Source organism: Etheostoma cragini, chromosome 18 (assembly GCF_013103735.1).
Source record: "Etheostoma cragini isolate CJK2018 chromosome 18, CSU_Ecrag_1.0, whole genome shotgun sequence".
NCBI lineage: Eukaryota > Metazoa > Chordata > Actinopteri > Perciformes > Percidae > Etheostoma > Etheostoma cragini.
The window spans coordinates 5,842,176-5,863,328 of NC_048424.1; the positions used below are offsets into that span (position 1 = coordinate 5,842,176).

The 21,153-nt window shown below is 39.7% G+C and overlaps 1 protein-coding gene across 1 annotated transcript in view; it reads right to left on the bottom strand.

Moving 5' to 3' along the window:
- The window catches only part of lama2 (laminin, alpha 2), a 175,788-nt gene that overhangs the window by 113,907 nt on the left and 40,728 nt on the right, over positions 1 to 21,153 (bottom strand). Inside the window, exons 4-8 of the mRNA XM_034900777.1 lie at positions 12,461 to 12,512; positions 10,134 to 10,324; positions 5,282 to 5,461; positions 4,556 to 4,645; positions 1,574 to 1,691 (exon numbers count right to left, since the gene is read on the bottom strand). Of these exons, the coding sequence (XP_034756668.1) occupies positions 1,574 to 1,691; positions 4,556 to 4,645; positions 5,282 to 5,461; positions 10,134 to 10,324; positions 12,461 to 12,512 (631 nt within the window). The remainder of the gene's footprint in view (positions 1 to 1,573; positions 1,692 to 4,555; positions 4,646 to 5,281; positions 5,462 to 10,133; positions 10,325 to 12,460; positions 12,513 to 21,153) is intronic.

Here is a 21,153-nt window from a genome sequence, read left to right on the forward strand (position 1 = left end):
CCTACACACAGATTACCATTTAAATTCATAAATAAAAAAAACAAAGAGTGGTTTTGCAATGTGATTGTGGACATGATTTAAAAGGTGTTACAGAACAAGGATCACAGGGATCTGATCCAGCACGGCTGGTTTGAGTAGTAGATCCATTAATGTGAAGGTTTATCAGGTGCCAAAACCCTGCAGAGCATTTTATAAGCTTTATAAAATACTATGAGGAAGGATTTTACCTATCTGAGAAGTTTCAGTATGACGTTCACAGTTCTGTTTGGTGGAATAACAGTTCTGGGGAGTCTGTGGAAATTCACCTTTAGTCTCCCGGACATTTCAGGACCCTTGTCCAGTTCTAATCTCCGACTTGGCATTGATGACCTGTAAAGCTGTAGTGATGCTGGGCTTCCCCCTATGGTATGCTGCACTAGGCTGCATTCCCCAAGATGCCTAATTTCAGTTCAGTGTTGTCCATGCACTAGTCTTGCATTCCCAGACCTTCCTCCACAGCGCTGTTGAAGAGGGTCTGGCTAGTCCACACAGCATTCCGGAATGAAAGAAAACATGCTCTGGTTTCTTGGCATTTCCATAAACTAATCACAATAGCCTACACGCCACACGGAGCAATGGCTCCACCGCAAAATAGCCTTGGGAAAGAACTTGTTTTGATGGAACGTGTACGTTCAAAGGTTAGTCATGCAACAGAAAACTCTGATTGGACAGATAGTCTAGCTAGCTGTCTGGATTTACCCTGCAGAGATCTGAGAAGCAGTTAACCATAGTCCTCAGAAATCCACCGGAGTTTGAAGTGCCAACACATGAAAGTGGAAAGTAATCCATCTGAATGAAAGACATCCAGTGGAATACCCTGAACAACCCCCGGAAGTCGCACGTTGTGGATATAGATTTTTCATCCACTGCATTAGTTACTTATTACAATCATTCTGAACCAGGCTGCATAATGCTGCTAACTTAACACCCTCTCCAAGGATGGGTTGTTCTGTGCTAAAACACTGAATGGGCTGAATCTGTCGTGGCCGGTTCCTTTACTATTGTGCCAGTCGGTACCTTTAACGTCTTGTCCCCTTAGTCTTTTCGTGTCAATGTCAAGACAGAGGAAGCAGTTATCAGGCCACAAAGACTACAGAGCCTGTTAGAAGGTGTGGCCTGTGTTAAATAAGATGAAGATTACATGTTGTAACACTGGTTTTATGATGACAGTTGGAGGCCTCTAACCTCATCGCAGGTGACTTTCGATTGCTTTATAAAGTCTTATATCTAAGACCTGAGTGGCTGGCAAGAATACAAATTTACAAACAAAGGTTGATTCTGTAAAGCCTGTTTTCATATCAACTGTACAGTCGGTGTGTTGTAGTAATAACACAGACATTTTACCAATTGCCATGTGGTGTGTGGGTGCATACGCTGAATTACAATAAAGGATGTGGGCGCCTACAGCACCATATGAACTCTGGAAGAACATTTACAAGTACGGAAACTTTAAAAAAGAGACTGTTGGTTTTTGGGTGAGTAGGAATTATAGGTAGTTGTGTGTAATTTGCTGTTGTATTGTGTTTTTCCTTACTCTCGCAGACATGTCGAGTGAGGAAGGTTCCTGCCATCCAGGGCTGCTGGTGGTAACCAGGGCAACAACGATCACAGCTCTCCCCGCATGTGTTGTGTTCACATTCACAGCTAAACTTCTACACACACACACACACACACACACACACACACACACACACACACGCGCAGATTCGCGCACAAATACATGAAAAAAGGTTGTTAGGTTTGTCAATTAAACAGACATGAGCAACTGTGTAAATAAATGGATTGTCTAGAAGCTGATATTAAAGGAAACAGCATGGTAACAAGCATCTGCTGAAGGACAAATATGTACAACTCAAAATGTTGGGCCTTGGCTTTACATTAATTCATAATCAATCCATACAACATGAACACCACCATACCAAAATTGATTCTTAGATGCATCTTGATTCTCTCTAGAACGATTCGGTGCTTGATTCTGATAATAATATTATAATAATAATAATAATAATAATAATAATCAATTGTTCAAAATTAAAGAATTCAAATAAAAAAACATCCATAATCCCTTTAGAATTGAACTGTTGGCCTCTGAATCGGAATCAAATCGTAAGGTGCCCAGAGATTCCCACCCCTAATAACAATAATATTCGAGACAACAAAACAAAAATATAGACAATGAACTGTAAACCAAATAAACATATGTAAATGTGACAACACCATAAAGATATGGCATATGCTTCTCCCCAGCACTTCATAGACGCCCTCCAGAAAGATGCACTGCATTATTAACCACATGCTAGTTTAGGTTATCAACCAGCTTGCTTTAACTTTGAAAATACTGAAAAATTACTTTTAAGAGTAACTTCTTAGTTGAATCCCTTTTTATAACCTTTATTTGTGGTTGAGAGTTTGTGGTCTTGAGCATGTGTAAACACACACCAGTGATGTCAGGGTGGTGCTGCCCATACCATGTACCTGAGTATGTGGATCACTGCAGCAGAGTGAGGACAAACTACTGGAGATAAGTAGCTGGTGTAAGGCTACTTTAAAATGTTCAAAATATAAAAACACTGACATTGAATGTTTGTAACAGTGTGACTATACATTTGCAATGTCATGAACCAAATGTTTATTGTCAGAGTCAGTGAACTCTTTTCAATCATGTCTTGAGACTCATTTTTACAAACTTGATTTTATGTGATGTTGTTCAATGTTTTTATATCCCATTGCTTTTTTTCATTTGCTCTATTGATTGTATCGCTTTTATCCTTTTCATTTGCATGTTGTTATTTGTCATGTTGTTGTTTTTCTACTATGTTTTCTCTTGTCTTCTTGTTTTTACTTAGCCAAATTGTGTCTTGCTATTGTTAGGCCCTACTGTTGAGCTCTCTGTTATATTGACCTCTGGGTATCCTGCTTTTGCTTTAACAAATGTCAACACTGTGTTTAAAGGTGCTATATAAATAAAGTTATAATTATAAGGGTGGTTGTGTGTAGTGGAGTTAATTGTCTTCCTTTGTTTGACATCATGTGGCATCACATCATTCACATGCATGTGAAAATGGAGGACATAAAACAGGTAATTACCAATATGCATGACCTATTGAAAGCATATCAAACAATGTATTCGCAGGAGAGCTACATGACAATACAAGAATTTGGTTCACTTTTCAGATTGTCAGGCGGTAGCAAATGGGTTCAGAACTACTCTCCCAGGAGAGAAATAAATTCAGAACTAAACACAGTCAAGCACAATGTAGTAGCACATTTGCCAACTCCAAGGTTCACTAATTCAATTTAGGACTTTCTGTAAATTGGTTGATGTGAAGAGGGTGCCAGATTTAACTGAGAGGAGAGCAGTACAGTAGCACAGCGAGAGCCAAGTTTGGATTTGTTGGCATGAGTGAATTTGCCCCTTTTATTTGAGACACAATGCTACAGTTCTGGCTTCAGGCTGCCTTCATACTGAGCATGCATCTGAACCAACGTTCTGTAGACGATCAACAAATCATCTCACAGGTCTCCACCTTTTGTGTTTCCTGAACGTCTGCCCAGGACTTTTCTGCATGGAAGGATGAGCTTGTATCAAAGTAAAGGAGCAAGATGTCTTCTGGGAACAGAGGACTGGAGAACATTTCTACAAAATTTAGGTTTAGGTTTTATAGATTATAGATGACTAAATATACCCTAGTGGAAACATATTTAAAAATTAGGATTTTAAATTAAAATGCATTATTCTGCTTGACCACATACTATATTAACCCACTGAGGTCTTACATCTGAACCAGAAAATCAAACATATGTTTGCAAATACTTTAATTTAAAAGACTTTTTTCAGGCAGCTGCTAATTTTGGGACACATCTATAGGGCAAGAATACACAGTATTAGAGACTTGAAACTTGAGATTGACCAGGTAATTGGTTTGGTTATTTTTTCAGTCAATTAAAAATACCTCTTAATGGAGCCTTTATACAGATAGGAAGAAGAGAGAAGAGAAAAGGAAACTGGAGCTCTTTACACATCAGTGACAGAACTTTTTGTCAATGACATCATCACCAAGGGACCAGATGTCATATCTGAGTTAGTCTTCATGGTTAAGCCTTAGGACATGTAGAGGACACATGACTCGCTCTGTGTGTGTGTGTGTGTGTGTGTGTGTGTGTGTGTGTGTGTGTGTGTGTGTGTGTGTAAGCGTGTGTGTGCGTGCGTGTGTGTGGTGAGCAACAGAGAGAGAGAAAGCTCAGGTGTCTGGTATCAAGCACTATAGTGTTTGAAGTGACACGGGAGACAACGCTTCACTGTGTCACCTGTGTCCCCAGGCAGGCAGGCAGGCAGACAGACACACACACATACACACACACACACACACACACACACACACAGTTTGATACAAGGCGGCAGATAAAAAGCTGGCGGCTGAGGGTGCTCTCTGCTCCTGTTCAACAGTATGAAGGGGCTCCATTACACTGGTGCTATTGTTAAGTGGACTGAGAGAAACTGAGTTGAGTATTTCACCTTTGTAACAGTGTTGAGTGGACAAGCTTTGGCGTGGCCGTAACAGATACACATTCCTCCGACGGAGATGTCCTTAATGGAATAATAGTACTGAAAAGAGAGAGAGAGGGAGAACATTTGATAATTAGTGTGACCGCGTTAATGAGCATATTAGCAGTTTAAGAGGCAGAATTAGAACAAGACTGTGCTCTCTTATCGGAGTGGTGATTACACCTGAAAAGGATATCTTGACCTGGGCCTAACACCGCATCTGGTGATGGGTCGAAGTGCAATACTGTTAAATTGTAAATTAATCACTTCTCACACATGAAATCACAATGCCTTCATTTCAGTTGATTTATTTTAATTTCATTTACTTTCTAAATTAAAATAATGACAATTATGACAAACTACAAATTACGATTTTTTTGTATTCATCTGTATCTATATAGTTAAAGATTTAATAAGTCATTGCTAAGACTTAGTATCTTGTAATAGGCTATTGAGTCATATTTCAGATTTAACGTTGGATAATTGATGACTTATGAGTTACTAGCTTAATTATTAGACTTGGTAACGAAGGCAAATATGAGACTTGTTATCTTTAAGTTCCGACTTTAAGCCATTCATGCAAATATTACTTTCAGATATAGTAACAGAACCTGAAAAAAATTCCTTGCAGATATTTATATTTTAAATTATTAAAATATATTTTTTTAAATAAAAAAAAAGTGTGTTGAGTCTCACCCGTCTCGTCACGATGGGATCGACATCTCTCGGGTCACGGAGTGTCAGAGTCATGAGGTCGGCGTTCAGCGTTCTGATTCGCTGAAACACCAGCCTGATGTAGCGGGCGGAGGTGAAGTTCAGCAGGGTCGGGGAGGGATCATCTGCACTGGGCCGACCATTGATCAAAGATGTGTGGATCTATAGACAGAGACAGATAAGTACTGACGTGTAACAGCAGAGTTAAACCTAGACACTGCTGAGACAAACATTAAAGGTGCTTTTAGTCGCTCGCCATGGCAGATGGTGAAGGGAATAAAAAAAACAGAGACAACAAATATAAACAGCTTGGAATAAGGTGGAAAAATATTAAGGAAGCATTGTATATTTTCTTCAATTTTAAGACTTGCAAAAGCAAAAAAAAATCAAGACTTAGCAATAAAGGCAATAAATTGCCTCAACCTAACCGTGGTGTTTATTTTAAGTGTTTGCACTAGGTCACTAATCTGGCTATCATCAGACCAAGCCAAACTCAATAGATTTGAGATTAAGCATTGGTCTGGGGAGTCTGCTCTGTATTTTCTCTGCAAAAGAGGCGTCACCAACGGGCATAGTTCAAATGGCTCTGTACTCAATTAGATAGTCCTTCAATCAATCAGACCAACGACCCGGGTGACGTAGAAGCGACTGTGGCATCAATGGGTTTGCTGCGCTTCTGTGGCCGCCATGTTGAACGTAACCAAGAAGCTGCTTTGTCGCTTCTCTGTCGTCATAATGTTAAACCCCCCAATGGCACGCCAGGTAGATAAGCCAGATTGTGATTGGTTCCCGCAAAATTGTGAACTGAAGCAAGAGAATTAAACGTGCAGGTTTCCAGACCGAGCTGCAGGGCAAAATCTAATTACTGGCTGAGTGGGCGGGGTTTACCTAGTCCACTAGGTCGCATTTAATTAGAATAGTTTAAAAAAATGCTTAAATATAACATATTGATTAAAGAGGTACAGTACACATTTTAAAATGGCTAAAGAGAGAAATATTTTTTATTTTTTTGCTGTATAGACTTCAAATCTGATTGTAGATTGTTCCAAAGGACTGCTAAGAGAGATGTGGTAGTGCCACCAGCCCATGTAAAGATCAATAAAGGGACTGTTGAAAAGAAGCATTAAAACATGCTGTTTCTTTGCAAAAATATGAGAGAAACAGAAAAAGAACGAACCCTAGGGAGTTTAGCAAAAAACAACTCATAGCATAAAACATAGGGTGAGCTAGACTGGTATAAAGCAGTCAAAGAAAACACAATAAGAACAAAGCAATCATTTCAGATTCCTCTGTTAACTGTAGATGACGCAATGTTTGTATGGGCAAACACGCACCCTTAGTGGACTTAACTTTACATAGAATAGTCAAGCTCAAATGTATAAGGAAGGTATTTGGCCGGCAGACATTTTGAGTTACCAAAGGTGCAGATTTATTTATACTACAGGTGTAACTCAAAATACGGAAAAAGCAGACAAGTTAAATGCATTCAAATCAAACGACCAGGACATGTTTCTGGCAGCACAGCTCCGCCTCTGTCTCCTTTCTTGGACAAATCCCACTTCTTTATACTGAGTGATCCATTCACACCTAGACTGAATATGCCAGAACCATGAGAAGAACCTACAAGAGAAGGTTGACTATGCAGTAACATACATATAAGGAAATCCCCTAACACTGCTGGACATTAACAAGCTCCTTCACATCACGTCATTGCTGTGTTAAAGGTTAAGCAATCATCACACATTACTTTCAAAAGCAAGAAACAAACGAATGAAGCATTCTTTCAGAACAGAAAACCCCTCGACTTGGTTTGGCCCAAGATGTCAGCAATTACGTCACCAATTCAATAAAAACAGGAAGTGCTGCCCCACCCCTCCTAAATAGTAGTTTAAACAAAGGAACAAACAATTGTAAGTATGAACAAAGGAACAAAGACTTCAACCCGTTGAAACCTGCAATATTATAAAAATAACGGAAACTACTTCACGGCTGTGTGTTTGCTTTAATTTACCGAGGTGCTTCAATGTAAACTGTACACAAAGTGAAGCCCTGTTACAATACCATGGTAAATTCTAGAACACATGCAAAACCTGCTATGATGTAATGATGTAATGTAATAAGCAACCTGTAATGTATGCAATGAACATTTAAAAACAAATGGTGAGTAAGGAGTGTTCTCAACCACTTTATCACACTTTAACAAAATGTACTTATTGCAGAGCTGTTTAACCCTTTCTTCCACTATATGACAGTGTTCTTTCTATTACTGCTCAGGGGACCCAATTGTGCACACCAGTTTTCCCTTTCACAGACTGAGCAGGTGATCTGCACCAGAACCAGAGCTGTGTTATATATAAACACAGTAGGGCTGTCCCCTCAAAAAATCCTAATCTTGTGGAATCATGTGAAGTAAAATGTCGCTGTGGTCCTGCCGCTCTCCCTGCAACGCTTTGCGATGTCCTGCTGAACCCTGCTACGCCCCGCTATGTCCACATACGTCCACCTATGTTCTGCTATGCCACACTAAACCCTTTAACTACGACTACCATTTGTAGTCTCTGTACCATTATCTTTATTGTGATTAAGTATTTGCTCTTGGGGGAATTATTAGAATTGTTGGAGCTTTGTAAATTATAATATATAGTGTGGTCTAGACCTACTCTATCTGTAAAGTGTCTTGAGATAGCTCTTGTTATGATTTGATATTATAATTAAAATTGAATTGAATTAAATAAACAAATGCACTTATTTTTGTTCTAATCAATATTTTTACTGAACAATAATCATCTGTTAACTGCTCAGTAAATATTCCTATAAAGGCAAATCCTTACACCCAATTTTTCTAGGCAAAATTGGGTGCTTTCAATATTACATGAACTTGTTCAGCACAGTATCTCTAGGAATTTGGTTCATATTTGAAGATGCTGCACCTCAAAATATATGCTCATTGCTAACATTGACTGCTAGACATTTTTATTTTGTCTACCAAAGAAATTTACATTTGTAACTGCCTTGCTCTACCTTTAAAATAAACATAGTTACTACTTGTGGTATCACCAATAATCAACAGGCAGCCAAATAACAAGGAGTGTGAGTTCCTGCCTGCTCGCCCGTCTGTCTATCTCACTAATGTGGCCAAAAGCAACATTTGGGATCTGCAAAAAGTCTTACAGGGTGGGCTGACCGCATGTGTGTGTTTGTGTGTGTGTGTGTGTGCGCGCGTGTGTGTGTGTGTTTGTGTGTGTGTGTGTGTGTGTGCATAAAGGGGGTTAGACTTGATGGGTGCCAGCTGCATACTTGGAAGTAACGAAGGAGATGGTTGTGTATGTGTGCGTGTGTGATGAGTGGTGGGGTGACATTGTAAGAGTGTGTGCGATGCTGTGACATATCGCCTACGACTCATTATGGTTTCACTGTGATCAGACGGCTAGGGAGCTGTCAAACACACACACACACACAGTACACATACACACATTTAGACACCTCCGTCGTTACATGCGGCTCCTGACATCTCCCAGCTCGCACCCCCCTAATGCTCCCCCACGGGACAGAAACACAACACACAAGACGGCACACTAAACACACATGTATGGAGGCCTGTGCAACAGACACACACAACAGTACCCATGTAAATGTGTATTCATATTCAGACAGGCGTCTACAATTAGAGGCCTGTGTGGGAGATGTAGATGTGTGATTAGTCTTTCACTGCGTGTGTGTATGTGTGTGTTCCCGTAGTCCTCTTTCTCTTCATTAATGTCAGTAATTGCAGGCTTGCCCTCTGTTCTTACTGGGTGCAATCACACACACAGCTGATCAAAGCAACACAGCAGTAAACAGCGGTGTGCACATGTGCATGTCAGTGGGTTTCTTTTCTATCAGTGATAAACATTGTATTAATAGTTGTGCACATTTGAAAATAAATACACACTTTAAAAAAAAGCTTTGATCTACTTATTAACTTGAAAACTGACATGCAGCATTTCATAATTTATCCTGCTCAGAAGACTAGACTGGTGTCTTTACAAGAGCGTATATAAACTGTTTTCTTTTCTATTTTGTATGATTTTTGTGTCGATATTAGATGGTTTGACCTGGTGTTATGAGTGGAGCTTCTTAATTCTTCTTCATTTTCAAATGTTTTATGCTTATTATTCATGTCCACTACTGCAGCAACATCGTCCTTCGTTCCAAACTCTATTATTCTATTATTTCCTTCCAAACTACCATCATCCCATCCATACATTCCCAGTGACTTGACCATCACCTGCCTGCACACCTAGCCCTCATTTGTCCTAATCAATCAATCTCAGGATGTACACCGGTCCACAAGATCACTCTCTTTCACAGATCATTTCTCTGTTCATCTAATGTTTCTCAAAACCATAACATGTCAGCCTCTTGCCTTGACTGCCTTTTGGATTTTGTCCACCTCTCCTACTTGCTCCTATTTTGGATTTGTTTGCCTTCTCTAAAGGCTAGGCAGGCATAGTTTTTAGCAAACCAAGTCAACCTAGCAATCCTAACACAGTTAAACTAAACTCCATTCAACCTATTCACTCCAAGACACCCAAACAAACCAGAAATATCCAATTTTACACAAGTCTACCCACCCAATACTTAATTTAGTCTAACTCAATTTAGCATAATTCAAATCACAGTACTCTACACACCCAATCAAATTATTCCGAACCTAATCAAACTTGACTTGACCCACTCCATCCAAGCCTGAGTCAACCCAACTCACTGGCCCCATCCAAATCAACCCGAACCAAACCCAACTCAGCACAGATTACAGTGGCAGTGTAACAAATTCTCTAGCTACAAGTGTTACCTCTCCGTTCTCCAGAGGGTGAATCTTTGAATAAAAAGATGTGCAGATAACTTCATCATCCCTGGTGTAGGATGGAGGTCCTGTCCGTGGATAAATGTTGAACCTCGTCAGGCACTCTGTGTCTGTGATGGCGTAGTACTGCCAGGGATCAAAGGTCACCCCATCTATTGAACGCTCTAGGATCCAATTACCTGTGGACAAGAATATTGGTGAATAAAAAAATTTATGAAATGCTTCAAAGGTGTGACTTGAAGAGGAAAAACAGATCAATAGAAATAATGATGGCGATCCAAGACTGTGCTTAGGTCAACCTATTTAAAATACCTAGAAAGTTGACTGAACATTTAATTCCACATATTTCCTAACAGCTTAGACCACAACTGTGAAATTCCAGCTCCTGAATTTGTTGAATGTAAAGTGAACGGGGTCCAGTTAATGAAAAAAACAGACTACGCTGCACATTATATTTGCAGGAATATCGAAACAATCAGTAGGACGCCTCCAACTCATTCATAACGCAGCAGCTAGATTCCTTACATGTAGGCTACACGTAACCTTGAACATATTACTCCTGTTACTGAAATCACTGCGTTGGCCCCTTTTACAATACACACAATCATCTTTAAAGCTTTAGTGCGTAACTTTAAGATATTAGTGAATGTCCGTTACATTCAAGCCTATGCCAAATGAGTTACTTCAAAGCTAATTAAAACGGCTACACCAAACGCTCTCTGTGTTTCTACAGTATATGATTGTTTTTGACTGCCTGCCCCTTTGCCTGCTCCACCCAGTCCTGTCCCTCTACCTGGAGGTGAGCCAGACTGATATGACTTTGTAGCAGTATTTTTGCCTTATCTGTTAAAAGGACTGAGGAGGCCAAAGCAGAGCCTGAAGGGAAAAGCCTAGTACAGCGCTTATCTCCGACTACAGGCTTTTGAGGGTACTTGCCCGGCTAGGCCGCAAGAGAGGACGTGGTTAATATGGGTGTCAACGCCATTTCCCACTTCAACTTCTCTTCAGCCCAGAGCCAGGCTGTCCAGCGGACCGGAGCCTGTGCTGTCCAGTGGACCGGAGCCATTAAGGTCCAGCTCCTCTGAGCCATTGCTGTCCAGTGGCCCTAAACCTTTGGTACTGTGCAGCAAATTGGAGCCCTCGGTATTGTGCAGCAGGCCGGAATCCTTGGTGCTGTCCAGCAGTCTTGAACCCCAGCTGAGGTGCAGTCTTCCAGAATCTCTGCTGATGTCCAGCCATCCACAGGCTCAGCTGTTGCCCAACCGTCCACAGTCTACAGTGACCGTTCCCCCCGAGTCTGCACTGACCAGTCTCCCAGTGCCTCAGCTGACCATTGTCCCAGAGTCTTTGCCTTGCTCAGGCACCCTAGAGACTTTGCCTTGGTCAGGCACCTCAGGGAATTTGCCATTGCAAACTCCTGACCCTGTTGCCTGGTTGGCGGACCCACCGACATCTCCATGTTCCTGTCACCTTGTTGGCTGACCCAGGCTCAGCTGGCCCTAGATTGGTTCTGCCTTGGCCGGCCTGCCTGGCCTCCGGAAGGAGTCAGCTTTCGCCGACGGCCTCCTGAGGGATATTGCCTCCGTGCTCGGCCGCCAGAGGGATATCGCCTTTGTGCTTGGCCGCCAGAGGGATATCGTCTTCGCAGCCATCCTTCCGAGGGGCTTCACCACCACCTGCCTCAGAACCCTCCAATGTCCTGGTCGGCCGCCTTAGAGGCTTCATCCTCGCCGTCCTGTGTGGGCGCCGGAGGGATTCCGCCTTCATTGACGCCCGCCAGGAAGGATTTGCTTGTCCTCTTGAGGAACACTGTCTTCGCCTCCTGCTCCTCCTACAGAGGGGTACCGCCTACGCCTCCCAATGCTGTTGCTACGCTGTTTCCAAGCCCTTGTGTCACATGCCTCTTGTTTCCTCGTTACCCAGTGTATTTAGTCTTAGTGTTCTGCTTGTCCTTTGTCAGATCATTGTAGTGTTTGTGCATGCCAGTCGTATCTCCCCGTGTCAGTTTGTGTCTGGTTCCTTGCTCACTGCATTTCATTTGGTCTCTATTTCTGGTTTGTTCTGCTTTTGTTTTTGGATTCCCTGCTCTTGTTTTTTACACTCTGGATTTAGTTTTTGACTGCCCCTCTCAGGACTTTCTTCTCGTTTGTTTGTACTTTGCTTTTTATTTAAATAAACCCTCAAGCTCAACTTTTGCCTGCCTGCTCTCTGCAATTGGGTCCACCATTCCATGCAGTTCATAAGCTTTAATCACATCTTAACATGTGAAACACTGTGTGGCTGTCTAAACAGAAATTAGGAAGCAGAATGTTTACCTGGACGAGGTGAGTTAGCTGCCTTTATGATTATGTAGGCGATCTGAAAAACCTGGAAAACAGAGGATAGGGATGAACACACTTTGCGACAAGTAGCCTACAAGATGCTAACAAGAGACTTCTGTAATGTCGATTCAGTAAAAATTGACCTAAATAACAAAGTTTTCTCACTGCTGGCTACAAGCTAGCAATCAAACACAACAAAGGCTGTCACTTGAATGACGTTTTGAGCTAACATTAGCAATCAAACAATCAGAGATAGCTAAAACGTTTTTTGGAATGATTTTCATCTTCGGTTATGGTTTTTAATGAGAAAACTTTATTATTTTAATGGATGTCATAAAATTCAGTATGACACGTTTTGCCATAAACCATTTAAATCTGAGCATGCACGACTCAAATCGGCACTTGACTCACATTGGACAGTGACAACAAACACACAGCGACAAACACAAATCAACTGATAACTCTGTAATGAAACATTATCTAACAAGTGTAATGAAGCAGCTCGGTTGTTAAGGCTAACATTGCTCGGATAGCACAATGACATAATGTTAGAAAGCACAGCCAAAATGATTTGTCATAAACTAAGTAACAATAGTGTTAGCCACAATGCTAATAGCATTGATAACTAACCCAAACAGTGCTGTCACTACTATTTTAGGGATTTATAAGCAACATGTTCCTTGCAGATTGTCACGTTACTGAGAACACAGCTAGTATGAGGTAATACATGAAGTTAAAGCTAAACATAAACTTTAGCTGTCTCCAATAAGCTCCCAGCTAAGCTCCTATAACTCGGGACGAGTTACATAATGATAACCTAAACATTTTTACTCTGTGGATGATGATGTTAAAGTCATGTTAAAACTGTTTCCCACCCGTGTTGAGTTTCCCACCCACAGCCTGTCATTCCCACCGTAGCCCCATGATCTCACGACCTCACAATGTCTTGTATTTCTCACTCCCGCTAACTTATTGAACATCAGACGTGACATGACTAAAGCATTTTGTTTTCACATGCAATAAGCCAAGGTAAGAAGAGGGAAATTAGCTAACGTTAGCCACGATCACAACACATTAGTAATTTCAGCATTCAAATTGTATTGAATTCTTTACTATTTAAATTATATTCAATTATCGCAAATCATTCCAACAGCCCTAGTGAGCAGTTTCTTATGATTTTGGAAAAATGAATACTGATTAGTATGGGTCATCATTGAAAGGTGTCACAGTATGCCACACAACTGTAGCACAATTGCATTGTGGGATTGTTATCGGAAAGTATTTAAAATGCCATCAGCACTGTTTTTATGCTTAACTAAAATTACCAGACTGTCAATTAAATACTATGATCTTTGTTGTTTATATTGACTTTCCTTCAGTTCAATCACCAATTAGACAGACAGATTAAGAGACACAAACACTGGATGTAGGACAAATGCTGACTTCCTGTTTTGCTTCACCACCCAATCTTTCACCCATCCTTTCTTTCTTTCTTCTTGTTATGTGGAAAGCAGTGTCACATTGCAGCAATTAGAATAGGGAGAAAGATACTGTGTGTGTGTGTGTGTGTGTGTGTGTGTGTGTGTGTGTGTGTGTGTGTGTGTGTGTGTGTGTGTGTGTGTGTGTGTGTGTGTGTGTGTGTGTGTGTAGAGTTGCAGTGTCATATTCTGTTTTGATCAGATTTTGATCAGACAAGGGATTTTTTGCCTCTAAAAATCAACACAGCATCACCAAATAAACACACAAATAACTGTCCTGCAGTAAATTGCACGGCTGGTAAATCAATGTTTTTCTTGCATCAATCATATTTAATGTCAGGTAGGTAAGTTCACGGTGAGTTCACATCATGAACAGATCAAACTAACAGCGTAGAGTATATATTTTATTTGGCTGGATTCACTTTTCAAACTGAGATTTTTTTTTAACTGCAGCCTGGTTTGGCAATTTTTAGCTCCGACTTGGGTGTCTACCTGTTTCATCAGGTTACATTTCAACCTGGAAATGCAAGTTACAATGAGAATTTTTTTAAATTGTATCGTACTGGATAAAGTCAAACCCCACCAAATAAATTAATAAAACATTTGGGATCTCTAAAACTGAATATGCATAATGTTTCTATGTGTCTGTCTACATATAAGAAAACAGCATGCCAACGTGCCAGCTGGTTAATGCACAAAGACGTCATGAAACCAAAAGGTATCAAATATTATTTTTACTCTTTAGAATACTGCTTTAACGTCGACAGTAGAGCATAAAGCAGATGGGCATGCTCTGACTTAAACAAGTCCAACTAAACTTTTTTTAAGAGTGAAACAGTCAGTGAGTCATTAAGCCCCAGATGAAATGGTGTACTTTGTGTTTGCGCTGATGAATAATTCCTTGATTCTAAAAATAAACTACTGACTGAATTTGCTCATTTCTACATTGGACATTACTTCAGATAGAAGTGTCGAGATTGCAGAGGAGTTGAGCAAATTATTTACAAGTCTACATAAAGACTACAACATTTCATTTATCTCCAGATGTGAAAAGTGTCTACTCTCAAAATCCTTAATTAGGAATAACCCCTTGAGATGTGCCATCTCGTTTTTTAAGGGGGTTCTCAACGACAAAAAACAATATTTGCACAATTAGACAAAACGTTACCAAACGTCAAATCATGTATTCATGCATTATTGAAAAGTGTTGTCAGTGATAGCATTAGGTAATAAAGTGATAAAACATAATTATGGTAGTGACAATATGAACATGTGCAACTGATCCTATAATAAGAAAATAGGGCATTTTCAAAGTGGAAAAAATATATGGATTGAATACTTACAGGTAGATTATTCCAATCAGAGGGATCTTTAAACTTAAAGGCTTTTTTAGCTATTTATTTAGTTGTATGGAGTGTGATAGTGTGATTGATAAATTGGGGAGAAGTTTACCACACAGTGTTTTAAAAGGTGATGTTATTGAAATGCATACATTTTAAAAATAAAAAACTCAACACTCTGTGAAATGTGATCTTATGATGGGAGAGGGTAAGTTGAAAGTTTCATATACTGTACAATGATAAGTTATTAAAAGGACAGCCGAGAATTAACCTGCGTGGTCAATAATAAACTAAATTGAGAGGAAGATGGTTAGATTTGGATGAAGTCTGATATACAACATCCACCTTATCCAATATCGATAAAATTAGTTGTAAAGTAAGCTTCTTCCGTTAGTGATTCTAACAGACTAATACTCCAAACCATACAAGTTATTGTTTATTTTCTATTAGTTCCCAATTTTATTGGAGCAATCTTACATGTTTGACTGGAAATATTCATGACATGCCAGGGAATGGCTTTTTGCACCAATTTGAGCACAGTAGCCAAATGATCACTTAAAATGTTTATTTTAATGCTCAATCAGTCCACTTAAGCCCTGTGTCTGGTATGGTTAGGTTGCCCACAATCAAATGGGGTGTGAAGAATCCATTTTGTCTCAGCGTGATTTGGACACAGAATGACAGCGGTTTGACTGAGCAGCTGGTGTTTACAGGCCATTCACATGGAAACGTGTTAACATTTCTTTGGCCTGATAAACTGGCATCAAACCCCAATTCCAGTTAGTACTCCAGCTAATTATAACAGGATTTACACACAAAAGCACAAAATACAGATCAGAAACAAAGAAATAAAAATCCAAATGAGATTTTAAAAAAAAGAATTAAAAACGATGACAAAAAAACAATGCCTTTGTTGAGACATAAAAAAACTTACAGACAGACAGGTGGAAACGCCGTCTGAGCAACAGGCCTGGTATGCAGACTCGTTAAAATGTTTCTTCAAGAGAAAATGTGCTAACATCTCACTGGACTAATAAAAGTAGCTTTTGGCCCAGTTCTATACAGCGTGAATCATCCAGCATCACTGACTGCCAAGCTTAGCACAGGCAAACAAGCATGAGATATTCACTGGAGCCACACAGTCATCTTTTCGTAAGATCTGTCTGCTTTACCACTGAGCCGCCATTAAAACAATTTTGGGAGATGCTGCAGTATTTTAAATGACAGACACTTGACGGCTTTGTAGCAAACACATTACAATTGAGTTTAAGTTTTACCAAATTGCTGGAGAAACATTATTTAACATAAGAAAACATGTTCTTCACATTGGCTTAAACAGTGGAGAGGTTGCAGTGAAGTGCAGCATATACAAACAACGGCCTCTGGTTGTCCTTGCAAGTAACAGCCAATTGAAATCTATTCTCTTTAAGTCTGCCTCTCTGTCTGAGCTGATAAAAACACAGTTACACACAAAAATAAAACAAATGCACAAACAAACACGGCCGTTCACAGACTTGGTCGTAATTTAGCCTTAAGCTTTTTAAATAGGCTTTAGTCTGCACAAAACACCAGATGCTGCAATCACTCCCACATTCTTGCTTTGGCTCGAGCTACTTTCAAACATAAAGCAACAACGTTTCATTGGGAACAGCAGATGTTTTATTTACCTTTTCTCTTGTTATGAATAAAGATTTTGTTTCTGGCGTTAAAACCTCTGACCATCTATTATTCTCAAATTCTCGATTATTATATAAAGTAAAGAAAAGCAACATTTTATCTAAGTGGGAGGTAAGTTTCCCATTGCATTCTAAAATGGGAAATGTTTAGCAGACAAAATGTCCAGGTGTGCTGTTTTCATCCAAACACATAACTATTACTATGGTACATGGTACTTCTAGGTAATGGTTTACTGAGTCCTTGTCACGACTTATTTCGAGAACAGGTGGCCTCCAGGATCAAGCATCTACCATATTAAGGTGTTCCTGAGCCGGGGACTGGTAAGTTGGACTATGATGATTTTATGTTGAAGAGTTAGTGTTTAAAGCTGCAATATTCAGTGATCTGGATATTCAAATACATTTAAATAAATACCATTGTATTGCCATTGGTCTGTTCATCGGTCTTTGAGTGTTCATGTCCAACTTTAGAGTGCATGTGACTTTTCAATGATGTTGGGTGAGGCTCGTAGAGACGGGCTGTTAAATCAGTCAAACAATTAATAACAACAATGGAGGAAAGTAGCAAGAAAAGACAGAGCAGGACTGACAAAGAAACAAAGAAACACTGACAATAAACACCAGCAGTGTTTTTTAATGATAAAGCCATCTGAAAGCAACATCAGTTGCCTCGAAGTATTACCTTATCTGTAACCTCACGAGTAGTATTGATCTAAAAGACTGATTACAATGTATGTACTGGGTTTCTGGTTCATAATACAAGTATATTTATAAGGATATTTTCTTATTTTTTTGTAGGATATTTGTAATTCTGAAAGTCTGAAGGTCTGGATGAGGTTGGTACTCCCCAATGTTGTTTGTTAGAGTCTGAAGCTGTGGGCATAGATTGAAAGCAAAAATAAAACAAGAATGTAACAACATTCAACTTTACAGCTTTGAAGGGAAGACCATTGCCCCTGTAGGAGCAGCAAATACATATGATTTAAAGGACAATGCAGGCGCAAAATAAACCTAGGGGTTAATAACACATGGTTACAGAGTCGACCATTCTCTGGGATATGTATTCATGCTAATCAAGGGAGATCAATTTTAGCGCAAACCCCTAATTAGCTTATAATGCTAGTTTATACCACTAAAAAGTTTCAAAATAGCACCATACTTCCATGGTAGCATAATGAGGGTCCGTACATGTAAACCAAAGCATTGACAACTTTGTAAGTTGTACAAACAGTTTATTAAAAAGATATTTTTATAAAGACAGTACCGTTTGGTATACAGGCTGGCGCCATCATGGGGAAAGAGTCATGACCAGTCAAACTATGAACTCTGTGAAACCAATAACCAGTAACATAGTTCAAGCACTAAACATGTTGACTCGATACCCAATCGGTTATTAACCCCTAGGTCCATTTTGCACCGGAATTGTCCTTAATTGGTCCCATGGCATGAACATTTCACTTTATGAGGTTTTTTAATATGTGTTCCCCGAGCCTGCCTATGGTACCCCAAAGCTAGAAATGGTGATAGGTGTAAACCGAGCCCTGGCTAAGCTGCTCTGCCTTTGAGAAAATTAAAGCTCAGATGGACCAATCTGGAATATGAGGTCATAAGGGGTAAGGTTATTTCCCCTTTCTCTGCTTTTCCCGCCCAGAGAATTTGGCCCACTCATGAGAGAGAGTCATTATGGCTTTCAAATGAGAAAAAGTGGCAGTTGGTCAAGTCCACACCCCCAGCCTCTACCTTACCCCCCTTACCCCCACTCAGATATGGCACATACTAAAGAAAGTTCATTGTGGGACTGGCTCTAGTAGCTGTAATTCTGCACCAAGGCGGAATTTTGTGAAAGAGACTTCAGATATGGTATTAGGGGACCACTAAGGTCTATATAAAAGCATACAAAGAGCACCATGTCATGGGACCTTTAAGTCTGTCTAATATCACACTGTATAACCGAACATACATCAACTCCATTCATTGCTTTTCCCCATTCACCCATTCCTATATACAATGCACCTTGAAATTAATATATTTTTAAGTGCATACTGTATGTGTGCACAAACACGTTCTTGGTGTTTGCAAGGTAGTAATTTTGCAGGTGGTATTTAAGCATTTATGCCAGTCTTTCTGTGTATTTGTGTGTGTGTGTGTATGTTCAGGTATTTAAGAGCTGTGGATAATGACAGCACTTTGACTGACAGCCTCTTTTAAGGCCCTGATCACACTGCCAGGTTCTCCTCCCGCCCCCGGAGAGCAGAGCCGGTGCATGATTTGACCACCTTGAACAAACTGTCCATCAATCAAACTGACCGCCACATTTCCATAATAACTGCGATTGAACTGAATGAAGCTGGAAAAAGATTGTTGCCATGGCAAGGCAAGTTTAACCCATCATGGTGAAGTAATCCAAATACATTTACTATTAATTTCTTAATCTATATGCATACTAATGCCTAAACCTAAGAGGCAAAAGAAGACTTCTTACATCTGCGACGCATGGGCAGAAAACTTTTAGTGTGATATGCAATGACTAGAGGTATAACAATTAAAAAAGTATGAAAAATTTAAATGTTTGAACCTGTAAAGAAAGCTAAGGAAATTAACTAAACTCTTATGAGGTCTCTGTGGAGGACTTTTACTTTGATTGTCAAGTCAGATGCAAAATTACAAATCAAAAATTCATCTGAAAATGATGAAGAACATACACAGACTTCCATGGTCTCTTTCTCTCTCTTTCTCTCTTTCACACACACACACACACACACACACAAAGACCCTCAGATCCCACTCTTTCTCATTATTTAGTCTTTCCATCCAGAGGTCCGATGATAACAAGAGAGGAAATGAGGGTGGTGATGTCACAGACGATAACCACACACACACACACACACAAACACAGACAAGCACACACACACACACACACAGTCATTTTCTGAGTGAGATGACTGAGGTCGCAAGGGAAATTCAGCGCACTGAAGGGTAAATAGCTTTCCGTTGGACTGATCGAGACTCGCACACACACACACACACAAAACACCAACTGAAAAATAGGCATGTTCACAAAAATACGCACACACATCATGCATTAGGGCAACATACTGTTACTTTGATCAATAGAAAATTGATTTAAACAGAGTTACGGGATGAAAGGATTGTTTTCGGTCTTTTCCGATTAAGTTAATTGTAAAGGCCATATATATATATGGCCTTTACAATTAACTTAATTAATATATATACATCTGAGGAAAAAATAGCATAGATGACGGAATAATAATAACAATAATAATTTTTGAATTATAGCACTATATTGCATGGGCTATGGTGGTTCTAGTCTTCAATTACTACTTTACAGTACAATAGACAGCTTTTTTACTAAAATAAATACACATAATTCAACGCTCTGAAAATGTCAAATACAGCCAACATTTGAAGATGACTGCTAAAGCTGAGATAGCCCAGTAGGTGGTCATTGTGAAAAAGTACACTAGTATTAAAAAGCTCTTAAAGAACCGGCTTGTGACAAATGGAACAAGAGAAGGATCTTTCTTCATACACACCCCACTTATCCAGTTGTCAGCGTTTAGAATCAATTTTTTCATTCATTTTTCTGCACATCTCGATGGAAGTTTTACTGTGGATAAGAGCAAAAAAAGTGTGTGTGTGTGTGTGTGTGTGTGTGTGTGTGTGTGTGTGTGTGTGTGTGTGTGTGTGTGTGTTTGATTGTGAGACTATTTAGAATTGTATATATATTCTGCAAACACACCACAGTGGTGAAAGGTATGACTGAAAGGCCTGAAGTCATTAACATGTCAAGATGGCCGCTGCTCTACTTCCTGACCAGAGATATAGTTGTATTTTACATGTGTAATAGTTGGCAAAAAATAAAATAGAGCTCACAACTGTTTTTAAGTTGGTTGACTATTTCCTCTTTACTTAAACATGGTGTAAAAGGTGGAGCAACAGATTAAGATGTATCTCAATTGTGAATCTTAATATGACTATATGTAACTTTTAAATGTCATTTTTCATACAATAGTCTTAATGACCTGTAACAGCAAACAAGAAAAAGAGTGAATAGAACAACATTTTAATAAAGTTTTGAGTAAGGCCTCTGTCTGGGCCCAATTTTTCCCACAAAGTCACAGAATGATTTGCAGAGGGTAGACGGTGCTACAGGAACACATTCTGAAGGGTCA